Source organism: Primulina tabacum, chromosome 5, assembly GCF_025594145.1.
Source record: "Primulina tabacum isolate GXHZ01 chromosome 5, ASM2559414v2, whole genome shotgun sequence".
NCBI classification, from domain to species: domain Eukaryota; kingdom Viridiplantae; phylum Streptophyta; class Magnoliopsida; order Lamiales; family Gesneriaceae; genus Primulina; species Primulina tabacum.
The window spans coordinates 8004482-8031066 of record NC_134554.1 but is presented as its reverse complement, the minus strand read 5'-3'; the positions used below and the strand labels follow the sequence as shown (position 1 = coordinate 8031066).

The 26585-nt window shown below is 34.4% G+C and overlaps 5 protein-coding genes across 6 annotated transcripts; 3 read left to right on the top strand and 2 right to left on the bottom strand.

The window, feature by feature from the left end:
* The first annotated feature begins 1182 nt into the window (after positions 1-1182).
* Positions 1183-6519, top strand: LOC142547850 (methyl-CpG-binding domain-containing protein 8-like). The gene is given in 4 exon segments (XM_075656312.1): positions 1183-2083; positions 2086-2281; positions 6212-6332; positions 6481-6519. Coding segments are annotated over 4 exon segments (1161 nt in total). The 5' UTR covers positions 1183-1278.
* A 2244-nt stretch (positions 6520-8763) lies between these two features.
* Positions 8764-12466, top strand: LOC142546142 (protein NRT1/ PTR FAMILY 6.2-like). 2 transcript variants are annotated; one of them, XM_075653676.1, is made up of 5 exons: positions 8764-9504; positions 9607-9824; positions 10138-10685; positions 10993-11333; positions 11769-12466. In XM_075653676.1, the coding sequence occupies exons 2-5, from the start codon at positions 9636-9638 to the stop codon at positions 12248-12250; spliced, it is 1560 nt and encodes a 519-aa protein (XP_075509791.1). In that variant the 5' UTR covers positions 8764-9504; positions 9607-9635; the 3' UTR covers positions 12251-12466. The 2 variants fall into 2 exon arrangements, with proteins under 2 accessions (XP_075509791.1, XP_075509790.1); XM_075653675.1 differs by having other exon boundaries at positions 8765-9157.
* Positions 12467-14559: 2093 nt separating this feature from the next.
* On the bottom strand, positions 14560-15994 carry LOC142546141 (putative sugar phosphate/phosphate translocator At5g25400). Its single transcript, XM_075653673.1, has one exon. The coding sequence runs from the start codon at positions 15923-15925 to the stop codon at positions 14870-14872; it is 1056 nt and encodes a 351-aa protein (XP_075509788.1). The 5' UTR covers positions 15926-15994; the 3' UTR covers positions 14560-14869.
* A 1706-nt stretch (positions 15995-17700) lies between these two features.
* Positions 17701-19994, bottom strand: LOC142546140 (heme oxygenase 1, chloroplastic-like). Its single transcript, XM_075653672.1, has 4 exons — positions 19248-19994; positions 18477-18700; positions 18050-18157; positions 17701-17925 (listed from the first exon to the last, which is right to left on the bottom strand). The coding sequence occupies exons 1-4, from the start codon at positions 19630-19632 to the stop codon at positions 17833-17835; spliced, it is 810 nt and encodes a 269-aa protein (XP_075509787.1). The 5' UTR covers positions 19633-19994; the 3' UTR covers positions 17701-17832.
* Positions 19995-25382: 5388 nt separating this feature from the next.
* Positions 25383-26303, top strand: LOC142547849 (secreted RxLR effector protein 161-like). Its single transcript, XM_075656311.1, has 2 exons — positions 25383-25583; positions 25806-26303. Exons 1-2 carry the CDS (start codon positions 25383-25385, stop codon positions 26301-26303), a joined length of 699 nt encoding a protein of 232 aa, XP_075512426.1.
* The last annotated feature ends 282 nt before the right edge of the window (positions 26304-26585 follow it).

Below are 26585 nucleotides of genomic sequence, written 5' to 3'. Positions count from 1 at the left end.
CGTGAAAAAGACAGATAATAAAATGGTTCATTTAAATTTAAAAAGTTAAAATAATTTTTATCAATATTTAAAATTAAATTATTTAAAAAGTAAAATAGAAAGAGAAATGTAAAATCTGAATTTTTTTAATCAAAAGTAATTATGAAATTTAACTTTAATTGATAAATATAGATTTATTATGAAATACATAAGCATCTATTAAAATAAAGGCAAAAGTTCATGTGAGACGGTTTCACGGGTCATATTTTGTGAGAGATATTTTATTTGGGTCATCCACGAAAAAATATTACTTTTTATGCAAAGAGTATTATTTTTTATCGGTAGAGTTGACCCGTCTCACAAAATATCTAATCAAAAATAAAAATAGTGAGGTTTACCAAAAATAACTGTAACTATTTTTACATAAAAAGTAGAGCGATGACACATGTTAAAATTATTTAGTCAACGTTAATACAATTCCTGATTTTGACTCAATACAATTCTGCGCTCTCTGCAACGTTGACTCAATTGTTTCCTTCTTTATTTTTTTTTCTTCTCTTCCATTTTGTTTACACTATTTGACTTTTAAATATTTTGATTCGATTCCATTTGATTCGATTTATCGTTAACATGTGTTTACAAACGCAAGTATATAAGAGGGAGACAAATCAACGGAATTGAGTGGAGTAGAAGAAAAATTCAAAGTTGAATTCAGTTTTATTTGAATTCGAGTTTAGTTCGAAAATTTTAATTTTTTTTCAAGTTTGACTCGATCAAAACTCGAATTCAAGTTTTGTTCGAAAAATTTGAACATATTTTCAGAGTTATTTGAAATATATATTATTGTGATACAACATCTCACATCAAATTATGAAGATTATATGAATTAGTTGATTTCCAGTGATGGTGAATTGATGGTTAAGTCGTGACGATAATAACACTTTGTTCTGAATAATATGTGATATATCTCATATCACAGTGTGGATTATGAAGAGTATTGAATTAGTTAATAAAGTGTTTCAATACACATTTCAAAAAAAAAAAAAGTGTTTCAATACAATCATGTAACATCTTGAATTAATTATTTTCGTAAAATGAGAATGATTAACTCGAAAAAATATAAACTATTTTTAATTTATATACAAATTGAACCCGTCTTGAATTTATATTATAATTTAATTTCGTATACTTTAATATAATAATAATCTTTTGTAATAGACGACTACCCAAAATATAAATATATTCCTCAGCAAAGTGGCCCACTCTTCCGAGTCCTGAACCAAAAAACCCCCAATCAGGATGGTCTCTTTCACAGCCGATACCGGCAACACCGCCGCCGACGCCGCCGTTGACGGTGATTCACTAAAATTGGATTCGCTACCCATTGTGGATATTAAACTGCTCTCTCAATTGGAACTATATTCCCTCTCCCTGTGTTGTTCCTCATCCTTCGATCCCCACCGCTGCGACGATGTCGTTATCCCAAAGATTGATCGCTCCGTCTTCAACGAGTCTGCCGGCTCCCGCAAACAAACTTATTCCCGCCTTCGTCTCGCCCCTCCATCGTCCTCCCCGATCCCTATTCGGCGCCGCACACCTCATCTCCGCACCACCGCCCCCAACTTTGTAAAAATTAACGATAATACGGACCCAGAGAATGCCGATAATTCCTACATAATCACTTTACTCAAGGAATTATTCTATTCCGATGTGAATCCTGACGAATTGGTTTCGGTTAAAATAGATTATTCCCATTCCCGTGATGAATTGGTTCCGGTTAAAATAGATTATTCACATTCCCCACTTCCCGCGAAGTCGCCTTCATTGCCTTTGTCATATGCCTCCATTGTAGGCAACACAAGGCATAAACGGAAGCGGGGCCGCCCAAGGAAGAATGAATTGTTTGAGGATGGACTCGAGCTGGCACCCGTGGAGGTTATCGGTATCAAACACAATGTAGAAGGACTTCGTATAGAGAATGACACAGATGTGCGGGAGAATTTAGATGATAGAGAAAAGGAATTCGTGAATCGGGACGGAGGGGCAGTTGATTTTGTAGACTTGGAGAGGGTGGAACATCCCTTTTGGGAGGAAATATGCACAGGACCCAAGGATTGAAAAGTGAGGAGGAGTTGCTGGGATTTTTGAAAGGATTGGATGGTCAATGGGGTAGTAGGAGGAAGAAGAGTAGAATCGTGGATGCAAGGGAGTTTGGGAGTGCACTACCTATTGGTTGGAAGCTTTTACTCTCCATCAAGAAGAGGAATGGTCGTTTATGCTTGTATTGCCGTCGGTACATAAGGTTCTTTTGTTTGAACTATATAGTTGCACATCGCTTCTTTTGCTTTGCCGTTGCTCATTTTGTTGACATGTATTTTGTAATTGGGAAATTTAGAACTATGATTTAGAAGATTATTCTATGAAAAAATTTATTTGAAATAGTTTGTTTTGATGAAGTATTCTGAAAGTTCAGTTATGTGTGCATATGTTGCCCCTTGTGTGAAGGTTTCAACTTTCATGTCTGTTTTGTTGTCTTTGTGTTGTTTAAGAATGGAATACTAGTGTTTGCTTACATGGGGAAGCGCTAGCAGAAATGGGTTTCCAGGAAAGAATAAAGTTGTACACAGCACTCAGGGAGCACTTAATAAATATCATGATCTTTAAGAGGGAATCCCATTATGTATGCATAATTGAGTTTCAAGAAAGGATCAGTTGTGTGTTCTATATGTTGCAGTTGTCGACATCAATACATATACTGGCATCATATTTTTTTTTAATGAAACTAATTTCATTAAAAAGTAAAAAAAGTTACAGATACAAGTACACCGGGCAACCCTAGGTAATCATAAAGCAACATCATAGACAACTAAGGAAAGATACAAGAACGACAAAACAACACACCCTGAAAACATTATCAGCAAAGAAGCTAACTAAGTAAAGCCACACACAATGTCAATAGCTTCTGGGATGCAACGATAAGAGTGAATCTGTATTTTCCGAACAGATACATCAACCATCGGTTTCTCATCATCAAACATAACCTTATTTCGCAAGCTCCAAATGTGATACACCGTAGCTGCCATTGCCGTGAATCTGAGTTTTGCCAGTGTCGAGGTACCCCTGTAATTTTGAAACTGTACGAAATGCTCTTAGCAACGTTGAAGGAGATCCCATATACTTCTTCATACCTAGCCACCGTCGAATATTATCCCAAATAAGCTTAGTAACTTGGCAGCCATAGAATAGCAATAGTTTCTTCCTCAACCGTACACAACACACATTTCCTGTCCACAAGATAACCCAATCTGTCTCTAGTAAGCAGTTTTCGGTGAGCCATCAACCAAAGCACAAACCGATGTTTGGGGAGAATGCAAGTTTTCGAAATCAGTGGTTTCCATGGCCATCTCCCCTTACTCCCAACGATTCGTAGAAATCCTCTTCAACCTCAATCTGTATAAACGACGACCTATACTCTATGTTTTGCAGCAGTTATTTTGTGCTTCTATTATCAATAAATCGGGGCATACATTTGAAAGTGCTTTACATGGGGCCATAGTTTGCTAGATATGCCAAAAAAAGCTGCAGTTTTTCCCCTTTTAATGCATTCTGTTTAGTGGAGCTGATGGGAAAGGGGTATTCTACGTTAATTGGAATTGTGTCATTATAAGTACTATGGTAGTGTAATTGAGGGGTTCTTTTTGGGTAACCTAATCTATGGGACGGTTGGAGAATATCCGACTGAAATATTAGTTAGTACTAGAAAGGCTCTTTATAGCATTTGGATGAAGGCTGCTGTTATTTGTTATCTGGTGGAGAGTTTAGTTGACTCGAACAACCAGGGCCGTTCCTATTGAGAGGATGGAGAGTCATCCAAGTCATACCCATTTTTTAGAGACCCATAATTTATTTAAAAAAAAATTATATAGTAGCGTAAACTGACTCAATATAAATTTATTATTTGTGGCTTTTTTCCTTACATATCACAAAAAAATTATTTTGGCTCAATATAATTTTTTGTTATTCATGGGTCTCTTTATAAATTTATTTATAAAATTTATTGATCTTGGGTCTCTGATAAAAAAAATTTCAATATAAATTTATTTTTTCTGATAAGTATAAACAAAAAAAATCTTTTTCATTCCTTAAATTTATTATATATTACAGTAAATTGACACGATATAAAACTTATTCTTTGATTCATAAAGCTTGTTCTGATATTAATATAGATGCTTTATTTTTTGAGTTGACATTCTTGAAGTGTTCGTTAACAAGTAAAACAAAATATGCAATTGATGTAGTCAATTACCTTAAAAAAGTGGATGGATGTTTCTTAAATGCTCATATCGCTTATAAATTCTTGTTGTCTCTCCCGGTTACAACATCAAGTGTACAACAAAGTTTCTCAAAGTTAAAGTTTATCAAAAAAATTATGCAATCAACCATGCCAGAAGAAAGATTGAATTGATTGACTATATTATCAAATGAAAAAGAAATTACTGAACAACATGATTATATAAACTGAATTAATATTTTTAGCTTTAAAACTACAAGACGAGTTGTTTTTTCGTGATCATTTTGGATATGTTTGATCTTTTTATTTAATTTTGATAGAAATAATTTGAGTATTGTGTATTGTTTGATTTTTTATATTATTTTTAATATATTGATTTAATTCAAAAATGTTATTATAGACTAAAAGAATGTGAACACACATGATGATAGGATGTTTTTTAAAAGTTGAGCCAGACCCGAAAATTGTTAGGATCGGTTCTGTACAATATCTCTAGAGATTTCTTGATATACTCCAATTTAGTTTTGTGGAACAAAGTTAATAACCTTTGAAGTTTTACTTATTTAGTATTTACTTTCCCTAAGCTTAGTCAGTAAAACCTGATATGTTAGATTGATCTTCCTTCTTAAAGTTGTATTTTGGGAAGAAATCAAATACATTTAACTTTATTACTTTTCATGCACAGGTCACAGGTGTGGGGGAATTTAGACATGATAATCATTCTGTTTTTGAATTCTCAGAATACCTTCCATGTATAGTTTGTGTACTGAAATATTGAATTTTTCAGAAACCAATTTTTATGTACCTTGCACTATTATTCTTCTAAAAAAGGTTTTCGCCAAAAAAGTTAATTTCAACAAATATTTATTAGCATTTTTTGCTCATTCTTAAGAATTCAAATATAAAGGTCAATTGTTGTAATGCATTTGGTTATTAAATGATTTGTGCCAAGGATAAAACCATTTCATTATTTTTGAGAATCTCAACTTTTTTATGTACTGTACTTAAACAATGTATTACATATTTGGCTATAAGATGATCTGTAGTGATCATAGCTACAGTTTGTAAAACCTTTGTATACCATTCAAGTATCAATATCTAGCTAGGCACCTCTTTTCCTACGTCCTTTCTGCATGATATAAATTGGTTAAAAAGAACCCCTGCAAGTTCTCCTTTTCTTTCAGGTGCAGAACTAAATTTGGTTCTCCTTGAAAGAAAAGGTTCTCTCTTTTTATTTTCATGTACTTTTTAAGTTATGGGTTTAATTTCATATTAATGAAAAAAAATTGGATCTGGTATACATTGCCTACACCTGACAATATGCAGAAGAGACGAGTATTTCCTAAATGGGATGGTTATTAAGTTCTCATGAGTCGCGTTCTCATGAGTCGCGATTAACTTTCAAACTTTACTCTGCATCACCGAAATAAGAAGTTAGATTTTATATACTTTATGATGTATTATTTGATGGTTTTGTTCTTTTTCGACTTCCTCGGTTCTATTGTAGTGTTTGCCCTTTTTCCAAATAGAAAATTACAATGGTTGGTGTCTGAATTAGAAATCCTTTACTCAAGCAATGATGGTGCAAATTTCATATTTTTGGATTACGGCTGCGTGAAAAGGTACAATTAACTTTTTATGGCCATAAACTCACGACTGCAGATAAAAATGCCGGCCTATGGTTTAAAACTCCTTTATTATCTCATGATTCCAATCATTAAATTAAACCGAAGAAATATTTATATTGTTGAAATGTGGATGCAAACAATTATAGTTTGAGGAAATCTCCCCGGATATTAAATTGTATTAAACAGAAAAAATCACAGTAATCAAAATTGACAGATTTTGATATATGTTTATTGGAAGAAATCAACTCAGGAGTCTTATCTCTATTGTATTGCTGTTATATTGAATTAGTTTTTCATGTGTTGCTTTAAACAGCCCCAGCGGACAACAGTTTTTATCGTGCAAGGATGTTTCTTCATATTTACTAGATCTTCATGGTGCTCATAGTGCAAACCCTGCACATGAGACACGATGTAGAGTCCAAAAATCAGTACACGTAAACCCATCATTTATTAAATTGTTAAATTACTTATTTAATTTTAAAATGATTTTTAACGATGCATGATTTATGATTTGCATTATTTTAAATTATTACATGTTTATTTGATGCACGTTAAAATATTTTCTTGAGTTTTATGTTTCAGACGAATATTCAATACGGGATCGAGAAAAGAGATCGGTGACGAATTAGGCGATTTATGAATAATGCGGTATTTTATTTCAAACCAAGAAAATTAGTATTTTAATTGACTTATGAATTTTTTTAAAATTTTAGAGACTAATTTATTTATCAGGTGATTTTAAGGTTTTAAGCTTTTCAAAATTCTAATTTGGATAGTCGGGAATTTTAAATCTTGAAATTTATTTTATTAAATCTTTGAGTGTAGTTAAATAATTAGATTAGTATTATGTTATCACTAATTATTTGACTAAGTATATTTTTCTCCTAATTATCTCCCTAATCAATACACACACCTACACGTTTTTCATACTCAAATCTGCGCGCACACACATACACGTTGAATTTGAGGAGAAAAAGTAGGTTCTTAAGCCTCTTTTCAGCGGCCATTATCTCAACTCTTTTCCCTTGCAAAATTTCTGGAGATTTACGTCCCTTTTTTAGCAACAATCGTGTAGCAAGCGTCTCCCGGTCATCTCCCGTAGTCCACGTCGTCGGTATTTGTAAATTAATTATTATAAATAAGTGGTGTATCAAAAAACTAATATTTGGTTGCCATATAGCTAATTAAATCTCACATAATGAAATGGTAAAAAAAAATCCATGTAATAATATTTGGCTAATTTATATACAACTTTTTAAATAATATGATATAGATTATTATTTTATGGACATTTCGTGATGATCTTCGTAAATAAATCTGAAAGGCAAACGTGTTCGGCGGTACTCTTCACCCGCTTTTTTCATCCTATTTCCAGGTTCCAACTTCCAACTATCAAACAATAATATAAGTAGTCGATATATTTTAAAAAAATTTAACATATGTGATTAATTAGAAGGAGATATTTAGTCTAATAATAATAAAATGTAATTTCACGTACGTAGTTATTGGTCTTGAAATATAACGCATATAATATTAGTCGCTAATTTAAAGACCGGTTACTTTTATCTGATACAAAACTTCAATGAGACGGTTTCACGGGTCATTCTTTGTGAGATGGATCTCTAACCCGACTTGATTAATGAGAAAATATTATTTTTATATTAAAAATATTATTTTTTCACTTTAATTTTTTATCAGGGTTGACTCATCTCAAAGAAAGTGATACGTGAGACTGTCTCACAAGATACCTATTATTTATGATATCTAGATTAGTGAGTGACTTAATTATATCAATCGACAATTTAAACTAAATATCGATAATTTCTCTAATTTAGTGAATGATTGAGTGTGTTTAATCTGGTTGATGTTAGGTTTGCACGCATATATGGAATGAAATAACCAAATGACAAATATTTTATAATATAAATTGTTACACTTCTTATGTTTGAGGACGAAAATCAGAACTTTAATTGATTGTTTTTCCAACCGAAGAACTCGTCGTGAAAGTTTTGATTGGAATTTGACGAAAAAGGGCATATTTTGGTAAAAGAATGAAGCTTTTAACGACAATTGCCAACTTTACATAAAGCTAAAAGGTTCACTAAGATTAGGACATGAATCACATGTAATTTGGCTTTTACGTATATATTTATATTATATTATTAAATTTGAGATATTAAAGTAATACCTTTCAAAGTCATGGTTTGTTTTAATAATTATATATATATATATATATATTGATAAGTGTTAAACATTTTATTTAAGTTAGTGTAGCTCAGTGTATAGAAAGCATTAAATTGCATGTTATATTCTTACTTGGGTATTTTTTTCTTTTTTTCTATTTATTTTTTTAAGTTATATATCAAAATGATAGTGTAGTCCTTTACTATTTTTTATAATTATATTTTAATTATCATTTACATTTAAATCAAATAAATTATAAAAAACATGGTACAAGCACATGTTACGTAACTCCTGAGTGTGTATATATATATATATATATATAATATATGCTTTATATATATATATATATGCTTTACATAAAGTATATATATATATATATATATATAATATATGCTTTATATATATATATATATGCTTTACATAAAGTTAAAAAGTTCACTAAGATTAGGACATGAATCACATGATACACGTGTAATTTGGCCTTACTATAACGTGTAATTTGGCCTTACTATAACGTGTAATTTGGCCTTACTATATATATATATATATTATACACGTGATAAAAAAAATCTTAGAATTACTAATATAAAAGTATTTGGTGAACAATTAATGCTAATATCAATTTAGTTAATTTCATTATATTCAATCATAAATTCATATAGGCTATAGCATTTAATTCACTTAAAACTCATATTTGTAACTCCTAAAATTAAATTCCTTCCATCAAATCAAATACCAATTTTTAGTTAATATTTTACTAATAAATAAGCATCATTTTTAGATTATTTAGCAACTCTGGAATTTGTTGGAATATCCATACTACGTGATAATCCACTACAGTGGTGGTGAGACTATGATTTCCTGACTCTTCGGAAACTAACTTCTATTTGTTACGCAAGAGAAGAAAAGAGCAACGAAAATCCAAAAGGTTCCATTATTATAGGGAACATAAACAAGGAGGAGCGAGTAAACATTACAATGGTGCAGTCAGCTTCTAATGATGCTGTGGACTACAATGGTGATCCTGCTGACAGGTCCACCACCGGCGGTTGGATTTCTGCGGCGTCGATCCTTGGTCACACTCCACTCGTTTACTCTTACGTTATTTCGATATTTTCTTGTGTTTTCAGAATTATTTTCATGAAAAGTTGCAATTTTTTCACATGGGTTTTTTTTTTTCTGTTTATGGATGTTTTTGTTGGTGCATGTATGTAAATCAGTGTTCATAAGTGAGATTCAAAAAGAGGGAAGAAGAGGCCACATGTGCAGTTTTGTTTTTGAAATGTGCCCAACAGATGATTTTAATTGTGTTAAAGATTTTAGTTGCGATATAACATGTGTGGAAGTCTGAAGCTTTTCTGTATCGCATGAGATTATGAGAAGTTCGTGTATGAAATGGTTGTTTCGCTCATTCAACAAGAGGTCCATTTCTTGAAAATCTATAATCTCTTGTTTTAAATCTGATGAAGTTTGATTAAATTCAATAACTAGCATATGAGGAAATTCAGTTATTGTTGTGTGCAGTGGTCGAGCTCTCGGAAAGGCTATCGTCGATGGCGATTGGGGTTAACCTTGTGACTTACATCCATGGCACGATGCATCTACCGAGTGCCACTGCTTCCACCATAGTCACAAATTGGGGTGGTTTTTCTTTCCTCTTAAGCATATTTGGAGGCATACTTGCAGACACCTTCTTAGGAAGATATTGGACTATTGCAATATTTGCCAATATTCATGCATTGGTAAGTGAAACGCTGGTTGTATTCGATGTGCGAAAGACAAGACGGTTGATTTAATTTTTCCATTTTCTTACAAACATGAAAGTTAGATTTCTTGTCTCAGGATGTGCTCTTTAGGCCAAATGAATTGTGATTTATTATTGTAAGTAAACATGTTCCATTGCATCTATTATGAAATCCAACGAGTCAATAACAGAGTATAGAAGCACTTGTCTACAAATCTTTAGCTTTTAAATTTAGTCTAGTTGGCTACCAAATCAAATAAATGCTTTCTCAGATAAAGTTTTCGTATTTCTTGCTGTCTTGACGTCCATAGGGTTCTGGCCTATTAGCAATTTCAACAGTTCTGCCCCACTTACGCCCACCTCCATGCAATCCTTCTATGTCAAACGATTGCAAAGAAGCTAATGGTATGCAAATGGCAGTTTTCAATATTACTTTGTACACTGTCGCGTTGGGACTAGGTGGTATCAAATGCAGTGTTTCGGGTTTCGGGGCAGATCAGTTTGACCAAAAAGACGAGAAGGAGAAAGCTCAAATGGTACACTTTTTCAATAGGTTCTACTTTTTCATCAGTTTTGGGACACTCCTTGCGGTTACCGTGTTTGTTTATATACAAGACAAAGTGGCTCGAGTATGGGGTTATGGAAGTATCACGGTTTTGATGTGGGTCGCAGTTGCCACGTTTCTATCAGGAACTCGAAGATATCGTTACAAAAAATGTGTTGGGAGCCCTGTTGTTCAAACTCTGCAAGTTTTAGTAGCTGCTATAAGAAAAAGAAACCTCAAATTCCCCTCGAACGTCCAACAATTGTACCAAACTCATTCCGAGGACTCGAGATATTCTCAAAATGGTCGTTTCAGGTACATTACTAATTTACTATTGTCTGAAATCCGTAGTTCATTAGTGACACCAAACTAAATTCATATTAATTTGCTATATCATAGTAGTAACACAAAGAAAGATCTGAGACGTGATTCACGTGAAGCCAAATGCATCTATTTTTAGATACAGTTATTGGCGATTTTCTTTGTTTTATTTTTATTGGGAGAACATATCTCAGAAAGCATTCTTTTTAACAGAAAATAGTGAAATTTTGTGGTCTCTCTCTGTTGGTCTACTTTTGGAGCTAAATATCCATGTTGTCATTTTAACCTTTTGAACTTGTAGTTTCTTGAATAAGGCATCCATCATAGACGAGACTGACACCGCAAATATCGAATCTGGTATTCAAAATTCGTGGAGACTCTGCTCGGTCACAAAGGTGGAGGAAATTAAAATGATGAGTTGGCTGCTACCAATTTGGGCAACAACAATTATGCTTTGGACCGTACATGCACAGATGATCACTTATTCTGTGCTACAAGCTGCCACATTGAAAAGGTCTATTGGTTCATTTCAAATCCCACCAGGCTCATTCAATGCCTTCTTCATTGGAGCCATACTGCTGTCCCTTGGAATTTATGATCGTTTGGTCATCCATCTTTTCGAAAAAGAGTCTGGCAACAAGGGTATAAACACTAAATTCTCCCTTTTTGGTTTTTGACTCTAAATATTTGGAAACAACCCCAAGAAATCATGTATTGTTTCTTGGTGTTGAAGTATGCATTCGAAATTCAATATCCAGTTGCAAACCAACCAATACTAATGAAAGAGGCACTAAAATATGCCAGAAATGAAATAATAGGTAATGGAATTAGATTTAGTATCATTAAAATTATTATAAACTAATAGATATTAGTAATCTAAATAAGGATCAAGGAGAGTGAGTGATAAAAAGCTTTAGTTCATTGGACATTGTGTTGTGATCGGATGTCTTCATCACCTATACCATTGTATTGCATCTCTTTACATTCAAGATACTCTGTGGAATATTACTTTATAACCATGATCAAACATACCCTTTCTCTTGAAAATGTTTAACAGCTTTACTTGAAATTTATCAGGTCTAACAAATCTCCAAAAAATCGGTCTAGGCCTCCTTTTTTCCGTTATAGCAATGGGGGTGGCAGCAATAGTTGAGGTTCGAAGATTGAAGGTTGCAAAATCCACAAGTCAGGCCATTTTAACCCTGCCGATGAGTGGGTTCTTCTTGGTACCACAGTTTGCTCTAGCCGGAGTTGCAGAAGGATTCGTGTACACAGGGCAGCTCGATTTTTTCTTGTCAGAGTCGCCAAAAGGGATGAAAGCAATTAGCACGAGCCTGTTTCTGACGACAATCGCGTTCGGGTTTTTTGTCAGCACCGCTTTGGTTTCAATCATAAAGAATGTGACTGATGATAAGCATAATTGGCTTCCGGCAGATATTAACAATGGTAGATTGGATCTCTTTTACGGGTTTATAGCATTGCTTTGTGCTATTAATCTTGTGCTCTTTATCTGTTGTGCTAGATGGTTTATTACTAAGAAAGCACAGACTTCGAATTAAGTGATCTGCACAAGGACTTTTGTTTCTATGCATAATTCTTCAAGTGGATCGATTTTTTAACGTTGAAGAGTACGTGCCAAAACTACACTGTGGCCTAATGGATAAAGATTTGCAATTTAGATCTCTTCTCGACTATAAAGGGAAACTTGGATTCATATTTACTACATATAGAGACAAGATTGTGTGTTCACTTTATAGAAATGATGTTTCTGTTTATTGTCGGGTTCACTTTTTGTCCTTCTTGTTTGTGTTTATTGTGTCAATGACTCCACGAGTGCGTACCTGGACAAGGACCTGCCATGGATCTGTCGAATCCCGCAACAAAAACTGAAAATCATAGAAAAACTAGGAAATCATGGGGAAAAGATCATCTCTACCATTCAAAATTTGATCTGTCTACTTTAAAGGTGAGAAATTCGAGGATGGATAGAATTTTGGAGAGCTTTTGAGGGCTAGAGTACCAAGAATTTTTTCCCTATGCAAACGAATTTGGACTTCACCCAACTATCGTATGGTTTTAAAAAATGTGATCAAATTTTAATTTTGCTGCCTAAGAACCAACAAGATCAAATTTGTCGCAGTTTTAATCTATTCATGATTTGAAATGAACTCTAATGTTCACAGCAAGGACCTGTATTCTATATATTTTTTAAAAAAAATAATCTGGATTTCATGAAAACGCCTTTTCTTTTGGATATATCAAATTTTCTAAGTTAATCATCATTGGCTTCGTCTATGCTACAACGGATAAATATATTCCAAATACACATATACTATACGTCATACAGCTACACTCGTATATCCAACCATATAAATTATCCGATAACAATATAGACCAAAACCTCATCATACATTGGAATCAATCTTCATAGAATCGTATCATACATAAGGTAGGAACAGATTCATTTTGCATTTCGATATTCGTAATCTAACCCGAAAATGAGACCTTGTGAATAGCCTAATTGTTCCATTTGAACTTCATAATCCTAAAAACATTCAATGCATCTTCAAAAAACAGTCTAACGAACACAGGTGACGGCAAATGCACAGATATTCTGCAGGTACTTAAGTTTACAGACATTGAGGAAAAATATACAGACGTTACAAATGTTAAATGCCAGCCAGTCGAAGCATAAAGTTCACACCACAATCAAAATACGCTTTGCATAATCATCACAGGCTGGTTTTTACTGAAATTCGACAAACATGCAAGGAAGAGTTCAACAAGAACTCTAACCTGCCATCGATAACATAAGGCTTAACTGTTTCCAAATAAGAGTAATTCTAAAAAAGCAAGAATTTTTTGAGATAATTGACAAGTACAAATGTCAACCCAAAAGCTTGCATCGTATTCAAAATCAAGCCACAGAAAGTAAAGGAAGCAAATCCAAGACGCGACTACAACTCTTCACTCCATTTCAGCAAAACAATGCCATATCCCTGGAAGCCTAGCCAGGTTAGATACCGAATCCTAAAATCAAGACCAAATTGGATTTACATAGACACAGGAGCAAAATCAAGATTTAATGCAATATCATGTGAGTATATAGCAATAAAAGCGTGATGAACGGTGGAAGAAGGAAGATGATAAAAGTACGGTTCGATTTCAAGCGAGCATATGCAAACAAAATCCATAAATAAAGAGAAAATGCAGAAACTTCTTCATATGGTAATACGACAAAGATCGCATGAAAAGCAAACCATGGATTCATCTCAACTCCGAAAATAGGGTTTTAGAAGCTTATGATAATTAGTGCTTCAAATAATAAACACCAAAAGAAGTTAATGATCATCAATAATAGTCTTGAACAAGCTCAATTTAACAGGCCAAGAAATCTATAATGATTAGGTTTCGCGATTACGTAGTCTTTGAACTCATCAACACATCAGATGATTCAAACTTCAAGGACCAATACATAGATAAGATATAAAATGGATAAGGAAATATTATTTAGTCATCATAACACATGCACATCGTTTGCATGAATATACATACATGTGTGTGTGAGAGAGAGTGTGTTTAAAGACAATCAGAGTTAAATTCTTTCCAACAGAACCAGATGCCGTTTTATGAGAAAATTCATATATGGTGAAACACGACTTAAAAACAAAGCAACGAGATACTGCTATTATTTACTAATCGACAATCTCGTGACACTTGCCATATTAAGGCATAATTTAATATTGCATAAAAAGGAACACTCTTGTGGAAAATTGGAGGATTAAAAATCATTCCGTGCATGATGTGAATTAAGAAAACATTAGATGATTAACGCAAACCATTCTCATATAAATATAGCTCTATGCGATTATACTAAAATGAGTTTCATAATAGCAAGGAAAATGAGCTTAAACTCAAGTAGTTCCCCAGACTCAAAACATGGTCTGGCAACACGAGCAACCTCACATACTCGGTAACACGAAAAGATAAAAATGTTTATTAAGTTTAACGGAAAATAAATACGACAAAAAGATAAAAGAAATTCCTAAAACTAAATAACCCGAGTAGAACCACCTTAGTTAGCCAATCATCCACTCATCCTCAAAAACCAGAATCTGATACTCGAATTTGTCCCCATTCGCAGCAAAACTTCTCACAGGTGATCAAACACCGACCAATCAATCCTGGGGCACATCCCTCTTCGAATCCCCGTTATTCTCAGTTCCCCTTTCCTCAAGCAACCTTCCGGCCTCCTCATCAGTCTGTTGCGTCTTCTTCTGCGCTTCCTTGGCCTTCATGGCCTGCAATTTCGAGTGATTGTAATATGCAACCCCCAAGAAAGCCAATCCATAACCAAACAAATTTACAGGAGTCACGGTATCCTTAATCACCGACCAAGAGAAAGCAATCAAGAGCCAATCCTTCACCACACCGGCCACATTCATGGTCAAAGCAGATGTCTTTCCAACAAGCAAAAATACAGCAAGATTCAGGGCAAAAGCACAGAACGAATTAGACGCAAAAATGGCATAATCAAAATGGAAGCTCGAGTTCTCCTTCAATGATGGGAACTCAACAAGAACCCAAGGAATAAACAAGAAGGCCAAGCAACACGGCGCCACATAATAAAGAGAAGTAATGGGATTAAGAGTGATCCCTTTGGAAGTAAGCAATATCTGAATCATAACAAGCCTAGTGGCCTCAAAAGCAACAGCACCCAATTGAAGCATAACTCCCCAAGAATCAAACTTGGCCTCACCAAAAGCAGCAATCGCCACCCCAACCGAGATCGAAACCATATTCGCCATCGTCTCCGACTTAAAGCCCTCCTTTTTAAACATAACACTAATAGAATACACAGCCACAGGCATCAGCGCCTTAAGCATTTGAATAAATGACACAGAGAGATAAATATACGCAGAATTCGAAAGCCAGAGTGAAAGAGAGTACAAAAGGCCAATCGGGACCACAGATCTGAGGTAAAGATCCCAAGACATGGTGACTGGTTCCACCGCCTTGAAAACCCGAACCAGTAAATACGCGAGAGAAGAGCAGAAGGACATGTGAATCATCGTGAGCGAGATGGGGTAAGGCCAATTGTACATCTTTCGATCCAGAATGTACTTGTTGTAGACGATGACAGTGAAAGAGAGGAAGATCCATATCGCCACGTATGTATACGAAAGCACGATCTTCCTCACCACGCCTTCGCTCAAAGCTCCGCCTTTCCCCATTGTGGATTTCTTCTGCAACTCTTTGTCTCTCTGTCAGAAGTGAAGAAATTTAGTTATGGAAGAAATATATTTATATATATCTATTAATAATGACGTTTGAGTCCGTCAAGGAGACTTCTTAAGGAAACGTAATTTGATTAAACTTCAAATTCAATTTACTATTTTATATTATATTATTTTTAAAACAAAATATTTAAATGCTTTACGTATATAATATTATCTTTCGATCTTTGTTTATGAGATGACTTAATTTTATCCAAATTTACAATAATAACTAATATTATTGACATAAAAACTGATATTTTTTCATTAGTTGTCAAATAAAATATCTCTCCCAAAATTGACTAATGAAACCGTCTCAAAAAAAAATTTATTATTAGATATAATTTAGCCATTGGAGAACCGTTAACAAAGTAAATAAAATGACTCTTTGATAAATATTAAATTAGTATTAGTAGTTTAAAAGATTAAAAAAAACAAAAAACAAGTATTAGTGAAAATGTAGTTAAGATTTCTCATATCACTTTGTTTTAATGCAAAATTTTATGCTATACATCATATGTCCACTACCGATAAAGCAAAGTTTTATTCTACATACCATATATATTAACCTTTTTGTTGCATAAATTAAATTAGTAAAGTGTAATTCATTTAAATTAGATAACAAAACCATTTAATTTCGATTTAGCATGCATTTGAACTTTTTTAGAAAACCAACAGTTAAATTTCTTCCGTTATTAATTCAATTATCTAAAATCTATCGAGGAACAAATATCTGGAAACATGCAATTATAAATAAAATAATAATAATTTTAAATTAGTTACATTAAACTAACACTAAAAATAATAAACTACAATCAAAATATAAAATATGTATATGTAAAATTGTAAATAAACATTAGCATGACATCAAACCATTGCCACTACGCTAGTTGCGTGGCTGGAGATGGAATATTTAGAAAAAATAAATTATTTTTTAAAATTTTTTGGTGATATGGCGGGACGTATTTTATTCTTGTTGTTTTGTATAATTTTGAATTTATATATTATTTTTAATTATATGACTAAATGAGATACTATATATTAACTAATTTGATATCTAAAATTTACTATATGTATAACTATATTTAAATAAATTTAATATATATATATATATATATACACATATTAGGCCATCCACAATAGTAAATGTATTTCTCCAAATATTTGTGGGTCACATAGTCCACATCATCAATTAAATATTTCACTACTCAAATAACTCACCAATCAAATATTTATGGGTCTCACTGTCACTTCAATTATATCTTTTATTTTCATTTAAATAAAATAACTAATAGTTTTATAATAAATCATTTCACCACTTTAATTAATTTCATCTATCACTTAGTATTATATTTTTATTCAAATATAAAATAAAAAATTTTACATGAACATTTACATTTAATTTTAAAAAATTAAATATAATTTAAAAAATAAAAAAGAAACAAAAAAAAAAATACCTAGAGCGAGAGGAGCCCGCTGCAGGGTATCTGACGTACGTGTTCTGGTGCATGCACGTTCCTTTCTACAGCGTGATTCGTGAATCTCATGCTTAAAAAAAAAATTTCTTTAAAAGAAACAATAACTGTGGTTATTTTTCTTTAAAAATTAATCTCAAACTCCTAGCACAAGAAATCACCGCTACTGTGGTTGTCCTTATACACATACATATAATATACAAATAAAATAATTTTTTTTACATATTATCTAATTATATATATATATATAAAAATTGATTCGATTCAACTTGGATATAATAATAGTAATAACAACAATAATAACTTGTACATTTTGTGTAGATTCCATAAATATTTACAATAGTTACAGTTTGCGACTTTGGTTGCAGATGCAGATTGCATATTCCCGCATTAAGATAATATCAAATGGAGAATACTCCCCGAAAACTTGAACGACTTCTCCGTTTCTTCGAGACAGTGATTCTTCTCCTCTCTAGTCCAACTCTGAGAAAATTGTATGTAAAACGATTAACTAAACGCTATAATAACATAGTAAACGAGTTAATTGATTTTCGCCACGAAATATGTGAAAATAATGAGAAGTGTAACTAGAAATTTCAGGACATACTTCGGCGACACTATTTAGCCTGTCCCGGACATTCTGCAATAGTTGAGAGAGGTCGCCTTCCCATGTGTAGAATTCTAGTTCCTTCCCGTTAAGGGTCTTCTGTGATACCTGCGGGAAAAGAAGCAGCTTTATGTTTGTCTGACGTAAATTAAACAAGAACAGAAAGCTAAAACAAGCATGTTGTTTGACAAATTGATAATAAATTAGAACACTGATCACAATGAGCTACGGATTTTCTGGCTGTATCAACAAACTTTCGGTTGTTTGCTTCATCTCAGAAAGACTAAATCGATGAAAGAAATACTAAAAACGCATTGGAATACCGAACATAGTGTTCCAAATCAATCTGTAAAGCATATGAAATATGGAAGACTGAAAATAAATTGCTAGGGGTTTATCAATTTCAGTCTCAGAAACTATTGCTGACCTTTCTCCCTATCATCCTGCCACCAGCTGAGTGGGCAAAGTATGTGTTATAGAAATGGCAAATAAATCCCTGAGGGTCTTTTTCTGATAACTTCTCAAGATACTCAACATAATCAACACCAGGAGACGATGGTTCGGGTATCACATGTCCTTGCAGCTTAAGCCATTCCAAGTCTTTTCCAAGACTTTCTGATCTCTCTAGACCCGTGTTCCTGAATTCGACATCTGCAACATCCAAAACCAATAGTTATCTTAAAGTACTAATCGCACAATCTATATAATCAACAACCAAAGATTATCCATAATTCTTAAATTTCTGGAAGCAGTGATGAGAATCTATCCCGAAGAAAGGTGTTCTCCCAACACCAAAGAGACGCAGTCTTCCGCTAAATCAAGAATATTAATGCCAAGTTTTCTTTCCATATCCATTCTGTCACCGGATTACAATTATCAGCCGGCATTTTTTATTTTCTTAATGTTTTAAATTCACTTGTGGGCAGCAAAAAAGTGCATAAAAGCAATTGAAATTTTGCGCGCGATGATTTTGTAGATATTTTCTACTTCCGGTATTCACAATCAGCAAATGATCACACAATTGTCAACTATCCGAGGCTAATATATGAAGATATCCACTTCAAGATCGAAAAAAACAGTCGCATAATCCAATTCAAACTTTCAAATTTCAACACCTCAAGCATCAGCTAATTACAAACACCAACATGCCAAAACGCAGCGGTCAGACAAATGAACAATCGAGAAACAACATACTCACATTCAGTGAATGCAGCTCTCTCTACAATCCTCTCAAGAGTCTCGAAAACAAGCTTACTGTCCACCAAGAACTTCAAGTACCCCTCAACAGTAGGCTCCCATTTAGCCACCGGCGGGCCTTCCGGCTCCTTTTCCCCTTCCTTAGCTTGGTCCCTTGTGTGCAGTTTCATCGCCACAAATCTCATTTCCTCCACGAACCCCTTACCCTCAGCTGGGTACCTACTCTTCTGCTTCTCCGCGGCTGCTGTTGCTGAAACAACCACCATCCTTGCTCTCTTCTCAGTAAAACCCGGTATGGGCAGGGATAAAATTTGGTTAAATCGACGATTTTTAGATTTTCCCAACTTGAAGAAAGGGGACTGCGAGACGGGTGTTATAGAAGCCATGGCGAGGAAGAGTGTTCAGGTGGGTATCCAAAAAACCAAAAAAAAAAAAAGAAAAAAGATAGAGATAATCTAAATTAATATTGTTGTTGAGTGCAAACAGGATAGGAGCAATGAGAAAAAAAGCATGAAAATGGCTGTTGGGGTAATCGTAAGGATAACGCTACTAATACAGAGGTGATTATTTAATGTGTATTAATGAATCTTTTATTGGCTTGGATGAGATTGGATGTATGTGTAAGCGTAATGAGAATATATTATAATTGTTTCTTCAATTCCTCCATGAAAATGGATAGCCATCTCCAATTTTCTATTCACGGATGAGACAGACAAGCTTTGTCACCGCGGGGGAAGAACGGGGAGAGTTGTCGCTTCACGAAGTCTTCGTTTATTCAGCACACGTTAACACTACACGTACAATTTTTTTTATCATCGATGAATTAAAATGAAATTTGACAAATTATATAAAAATTAAATTGATATTTGAATTATTGAAATAAAAAAATAAAAATAAAACTGTGTGTTAAAATTTAAAACAAACACAAAAAATAAAAGTGTAATATTAATATCATATAAAGATAAAATTGGAAAAAAAAAATTGATGTCTTTTTTAAGTGGTTAGTATGATGCCGTCATCCTTAATAAAATAAAATAGATATTATTTATCACGTGAATGACAAATAAAAGAAGCTGGGCCTTGTGCACAGCCCAGACCGACGGGCCATTTCGGGCTCACCTCAACTGTTTCGTAACACTCCCAAAATAATTGGGCCTTGTGTAATTCCTGAAAATCAATAAACTATTTACAATTTTAATTGCAACGGGTACATGATCGGATATCGAGTCGGGTTATATTTGCAATCCGGGTTTGGTTATTCTTAGAAAAATAACTCGACCGGTTGAATAATAACCGATGAAGTCGGATTGTAATGCATATTATGTCGGTTAACCGGGTGTGTTAAGTGAGAGTCACTGGATGCATGGCCTCGCTTGAAATTTATGAAGAGTACATGCTGAAAGGAATTTTATTCCTTGATATATTTTCCTTTTTTATCTTTAATATTTTGTCTTTCTAGACATGAGGATAATCTCGAAATTTATGATATGATCTCTTATAAATTCAATATGTGATATAAGACTATATTTTGATATGACTCGTAATATCTTTAAGATATGATATCACAATATCTTTAAGATATTATCCTTGTTTTAAAAAGAGTTTGTTTCCTAATGAAATTGGTTTTCTCTATGTTAAATAGGACTCAAAGGAGAAGAAACAAAAGTGTGAGAGAGTGACGATACAGAGAAAAAACTTTCGGAGAGACAGAGATGCATTTGTACGAAGAAAAGATTTTTTGATTGAAGCCATCTCGTGATTGATAACTTGTTGCTGTGAAGTGCTGCCAACATCCGAAGACAACACCTAATCACCGTGTAGATTAGTGTGTGGAGTTTTGAAGATTTTTTTCACTTCTCAGTTGATGCATCCTATGTATTGTGGTTATACGGTTTGTTAGAGGTTTATGATGCAATTTGTTACTCGCCTTAATAAGGGAGTTGTTTTATTCTCTCAATAGTATTGGTTTTTGTAAACTTACAAGTTTTTCTAGTGAATTATTTTGCCCTGAGGCACCGCACAAGTATTTTATACGTGTGCATAATTTACATCTCGTATCTCGTATTATTATCATTATTCCAGCTACGTGTAGGTGTGTTAAAATCATAATTTCCGCTGCATGTTGTCGTGGGTGTTACAACACCTACGCACAACACCTACATTCTGATACACACAACACTCACTCTCAACTCACACATACACTGTGGAAACAGAACTTTCAATTGGTATCAGAGCTTCCACTTGACGCTACTAAGTGAGATCCTGTTTTGTTTTGTTCTCAGAGTGAAAAGGAATTATGGAAGGATCAACAAATACTGTTTTTAGGCCTCCCGTGTTGGATGGATCAAACTATGCATTGTGGAAAGTAAAGATGAGGGTTTTTATTAAATCAATTGAAGAAAGAGCTTGGCAACATGTACTTGATGGTTGGAGTCCACCAAAACTCGAGGATGCTGATGGAGACACACGGCTCAAACCTGAAAGTACATGGACTGTCGATGAAGTGCAAACTTCAAACTTTAATTCCAAGGCTCTCAATGCTATATTTTCATCTGTTGACACAAGGATGTTTAATTTAATCACCACTTGTGTATGCGCCAAAGATGCTTGGGAGATACTCCAGAAGCACTGTGAAGGATCCGCAAGTGTGCGTAAAACTAGGCTAAGGATGGTGACATCAAAGTTCGAAAGTTTGAGAATGGAGGACAAGGAGTCTATTCTTGAGTATGATAGCCGGTTGAGACAACTTTCTAATGAAGCTCACAGTCTTGGAGATCCCATGTCCAATGAAAGATTGGTGAACAAAGTTTTAAGATCTCTACCTGAGAAATTTAATGTCAAAGTTTGTGCAATTGAAGAATCTAAAGACACTTCAACAATCAACCTGGATGAATTAATGAGTTCCCTCAGAACTTTTGAGATGAATCTTGATTTACAAAAGAAGGATAAAGGGAAGACAATAGCCCTTGAAGTTTCAACTGACTCTTATGATGAAATCCTTCAAATATCTAAAGAAGTGAATGAATCTGATTTAGGTGAATATTCTATCTCTCTAATTACTAAAAAATTTGGTGATTACTTGAAGAAAATGAGAGAAAAGAAGAAAATTGGACAAAAATCTGTGTTGCCCAATATCACCACTTCTGCAAAAGCTCAAAAGTTTACTCCTATGAAAGGACAATTTCGACCAAAAACTGAATTGCAAATCCAATCAAATGTCAGAAATTTGGACTCAGTACAATGCAGAGAGTGTTCTGGATTTGGACACTATGCCAATGAGTGTGCCAATCGACTTCGAAGAAACAAAGGCATGACTGTCACTTTGAGTGATGAAGAGTCTGATGATGATCAAGGATCAAGTGAATCTGAAAATCACACATCGTTATCTTCTGTGATCAAGGAAAAACGCTCAATGCAAATCAATCCTTTGGGTGTTGCCACAGGTGTTGCAATACCTGGCCGCAACACCTCTTCGAATTCAGTATGTCTTAAATCTACAACCCTTGCGGAGGCAAGTCAGTCTGAAACTCAAGAGGTAGATGATGATGAAGTCACTCTAGAAAGTGTGCAGACGATGTACGAAGAATTATATGAAGACTGGATCAAAAGAACTAAAGGAAATGCAATTCTCTCCAAAGAGAATGCTGAGTTAAAGTCACAAATTTCACGACTTGAAGTAATCTTAAGCAAGAAAGATTTGGAATTATGCAAAGTCAAAGAGGAACTTGGAGAAGCAACTCAGATTCTTGCCAAGATGAATTCAAGTTCATCCAAACTTGATTCACTTTTGATGATTGGACAAAATGACAAAGCTGGACTTGGTTATCCGAACAGTCTGTTCGAAATTGGAGAATCTTCCAATACTGAGAGAAAACCAACTGTTTTTGTCAAAGGAAGTGTTGAAACCTCAAATGCTACACAAACTGAAAAAGGTGCTCCATCTAAAAGGCAAATATCTACCAAGAAGTCCAAATCCAGAAAACGTCACTTTATCTGCCACTATTGTTTTAGACCTGGTCATATCAAACCCTACTGCTTTAAACTGAGAGATGATTACAAGAGATGAGAATCAGAACAGGTGTTGCCACAGGTGTTGTATAACACCCGACGCAACACTGCCAACAGAAAACCGACGGTAAAAAGGGTTTGGGTACCAAAGGCTAAGATTCAATGTTCCGTTATTTATACTTCATTAAAGACTAACATTGCAGGAATATGGTACTTTGACGTGGCTGTTCGCGCCACATGACAGGTTCTAAAGACCATTTGATTGACTATGTTGAACTGAGGAGTGGTCATGTGACATATGGTGGTGGTGCTAAAGGAAGAATTGCTGGCAAAGGAACCTTGAATGTTGATGGACTGCCTAATCTACACAATGTGCTTTATGTCGAAGGGCTTAACTCAAACTTAATAAGCATAAGTCAACTTTGTGATGACGGTTTGCATGTTAAGTTTGATAAAGACAATTGTGAAGTGTTTGATAATTCTAATACTCGTATTTTGACAGGTACAAGGTCTGCTGATAATTGCTATCAACTTGGAGAAGACTTAGTATGCAATCATTCAAAGGTGAGTGAATTAAACTTGTGGCATCAAAAATTGGGACATGCAAACTTCAAGACATTAAAGAACCTTGGTAAGTACGATGCTGTGAGAGGTATGCCTAATTTATCCTCTGGAATTCCGTATGTTTGTGGTGCATGTCAAAAGGGTAAGCAAACACGTGTTCCCCATCAAGTGTTGCAACACTTTGGGACAACACGGTGTCTTGAACTCTTGCACATGGATCTTATGGGTCCAATGGAAGTGGAAAGTCTTGGAGGTAAGAAGTATTCATGCGTTTGTATGGATGATTTCTCTCGCTTTACTTGGGTAAGATTTCTTAGAGAAAAATCCGATACATTTGATGTTTTCAAGAAATTACATGCTAAGATTACTAATCTACATAATCTGAGGGTTGGTAAGATAAGGACTGACCATGGTAAAGAATTTGAAAACTCACACTTTATATCATTTTGTGAAAAGAGAGTGATAACTCATGAATTTTCGGCCCCTAAGACTCCTCAACAAAATGGAATAGCCGAAAGGAAGAATAGGACACTGCAAGAAATGTCTAGGGTCATGTTAAGTTCAAAGAATATTTCAAAGAGATTTTGGGCCGAGGCCTTGAACACATCATGTCATATTTCAAATCGTGTGTACTTAAGGAGTGGTTCTACTATGACATCCTATGAAATCATCATGGGAAAGAGGCCGAACCTTAAGTATTTTCATGTCTTTGGGTGTGTATGTTATGTTTTGAATGACCGAGAATATCTTGCAAAGTTTGACTCTAAAAGTGACAAATGTTTATTCGTTGGTTATTCATCTAATAGTCGTGTCTATCGCGTGTATAATCTGAGAACAAGAACGACTATGGAGTCTATTAACGTTGTTTTTGATGATCTTGCAGATCTAACGGGAAAAACAATCGAGGATGATATTGATGGGCTGCTGAACGAAAGTGAGACACTGCCTAACACAGATGTTGCACCCGGTGTTGTAACACCGGAGACAACACCTGCACTGGCAGAATCAAATGATGAACTAGGAAAGTATACTGAGAATGATGACAGTGTAACCAATGAAGAGATTGATATTCCCAGCAAGGTTCAGAAAAATCATCCATCATCTCAGATCATTGGAGAAACATTTGGAGGAATGCAAACGAGAAGAAAGGAGAAGGTAGACTATCGCAAAATGATGGGACTAGTATGCATGACTTCCGTATACTCTCAAGTAAGTCACTCTTGTTTTGTTTCACTCATGGAACCCAAAAATATAAATGAAGCCTTAAAAGATGAATTTTGGGTTGATGCAATGCATGAGGAACTTGAACAATTTTTTAGGAATGATGTGTGGGATTTGGTTCCCAGACCCGATAATGTGAATGTTATTGGAACCAAATGGATCTTTAAAAACAAAACTGATGAATCTGGAATTGTTGTGAGAAATAAAGCTAGGCTAGTGGCTCAAGGGTATTCTCAAATTTAAAGGAATTGATTTTGATGAAACGTTTGCCCCTGTTGCCCGGATTGAATCGGTTAGACTTTTACTTGCTATTGCATGTTACATGGACATAAAATTATATCAAATGGATGTGAAAAGTGCCTTTTTGAATGGCATCTTGAAAGAAGAAGCTTATGTAAGCCAACCTAAAGGATTTGAAGATCCACACCACCCGAACCATGTCTACAAGTTGAAGAAAGCACTCTATGGACTTAAACAAGCTCCAAGAGCATGGTATGGAAGGCTTACTGAATATCTGCTTGACTTAGGCTTCAAAAGAGGTGAGGTTGATAAAACCCTTTTTATTCAAAAATCGAAGCATGATATTCTTGTGTGTCAAATTTATGTGGATGACATTATTTTTTGTGCTTCTTCTCAAAAGCATGTTGATGAATTTGTTAAATGCATGTTTACCACATTTGAAATGAGCATGGTAGGAGAATTAAGTTTCTTTCTTGGATTGCAAATTAAACAAATGCATGATGATATCTTTCTATGTCAATCCAAGTATGCCAAGAATTTGGTGAAGAAATTCTCTACTGGGAACACTAAGCACATGAAAACACCAATGGGGTCGACTGAAAAATTGTCCAAAGACGATGTTGCGGCAGGTGTTGACAACACCCAGTATCGCAGCATCATAGGCAGTCTTCTTTACTTAATTGCAAGTCGTCCCGACATCATGTTTAGTGTTTGTTTGTGTGCTAGGTACCAGGCTGATCCTAAAGTCACTCATCTAAAGGCTGTCAAAAGAATTTTGCGATATATATCTGGAACAGTTGACTTAGGTTTATGGTACACCAAAGAAACAAACACCAATTTAGTGGGCTTTAGTGATGCTGACTGGGCTGGAAACTTAGATGATAGGAAAAGTACCACGGGTGGGTGTTTTTATCTTGGTAACAATTTGGTGTCATGGTATAGTAAAAAGCAAAATTGTGTATCTCTGTCCACTGCTGAATCTGAATATGTTGCAGCTGCTAGCTGTTGTTCACAACTTTTGTAGATGAACCAAATGATTAAAGACTATGGTTTCAACAGTGACACCTTAATTGTATACTGTGACAACTCAAGTGCAATTGATATTTCAAAAAATCCAGTACAACACTCTCGAACGAAACACATAGACATTAGACATCGTTTTATTCGAGATTTGGTTGATAAGGGTACAATTCGAATGGAATTTGTTGGAACTGAGAACCAACTGGCTGATATCTTTACAAAACCATTGGATTTTGAGAGATTTTCCAATCTTAGGAAGTCTCTCAGCTTGTGTACACAATGATCA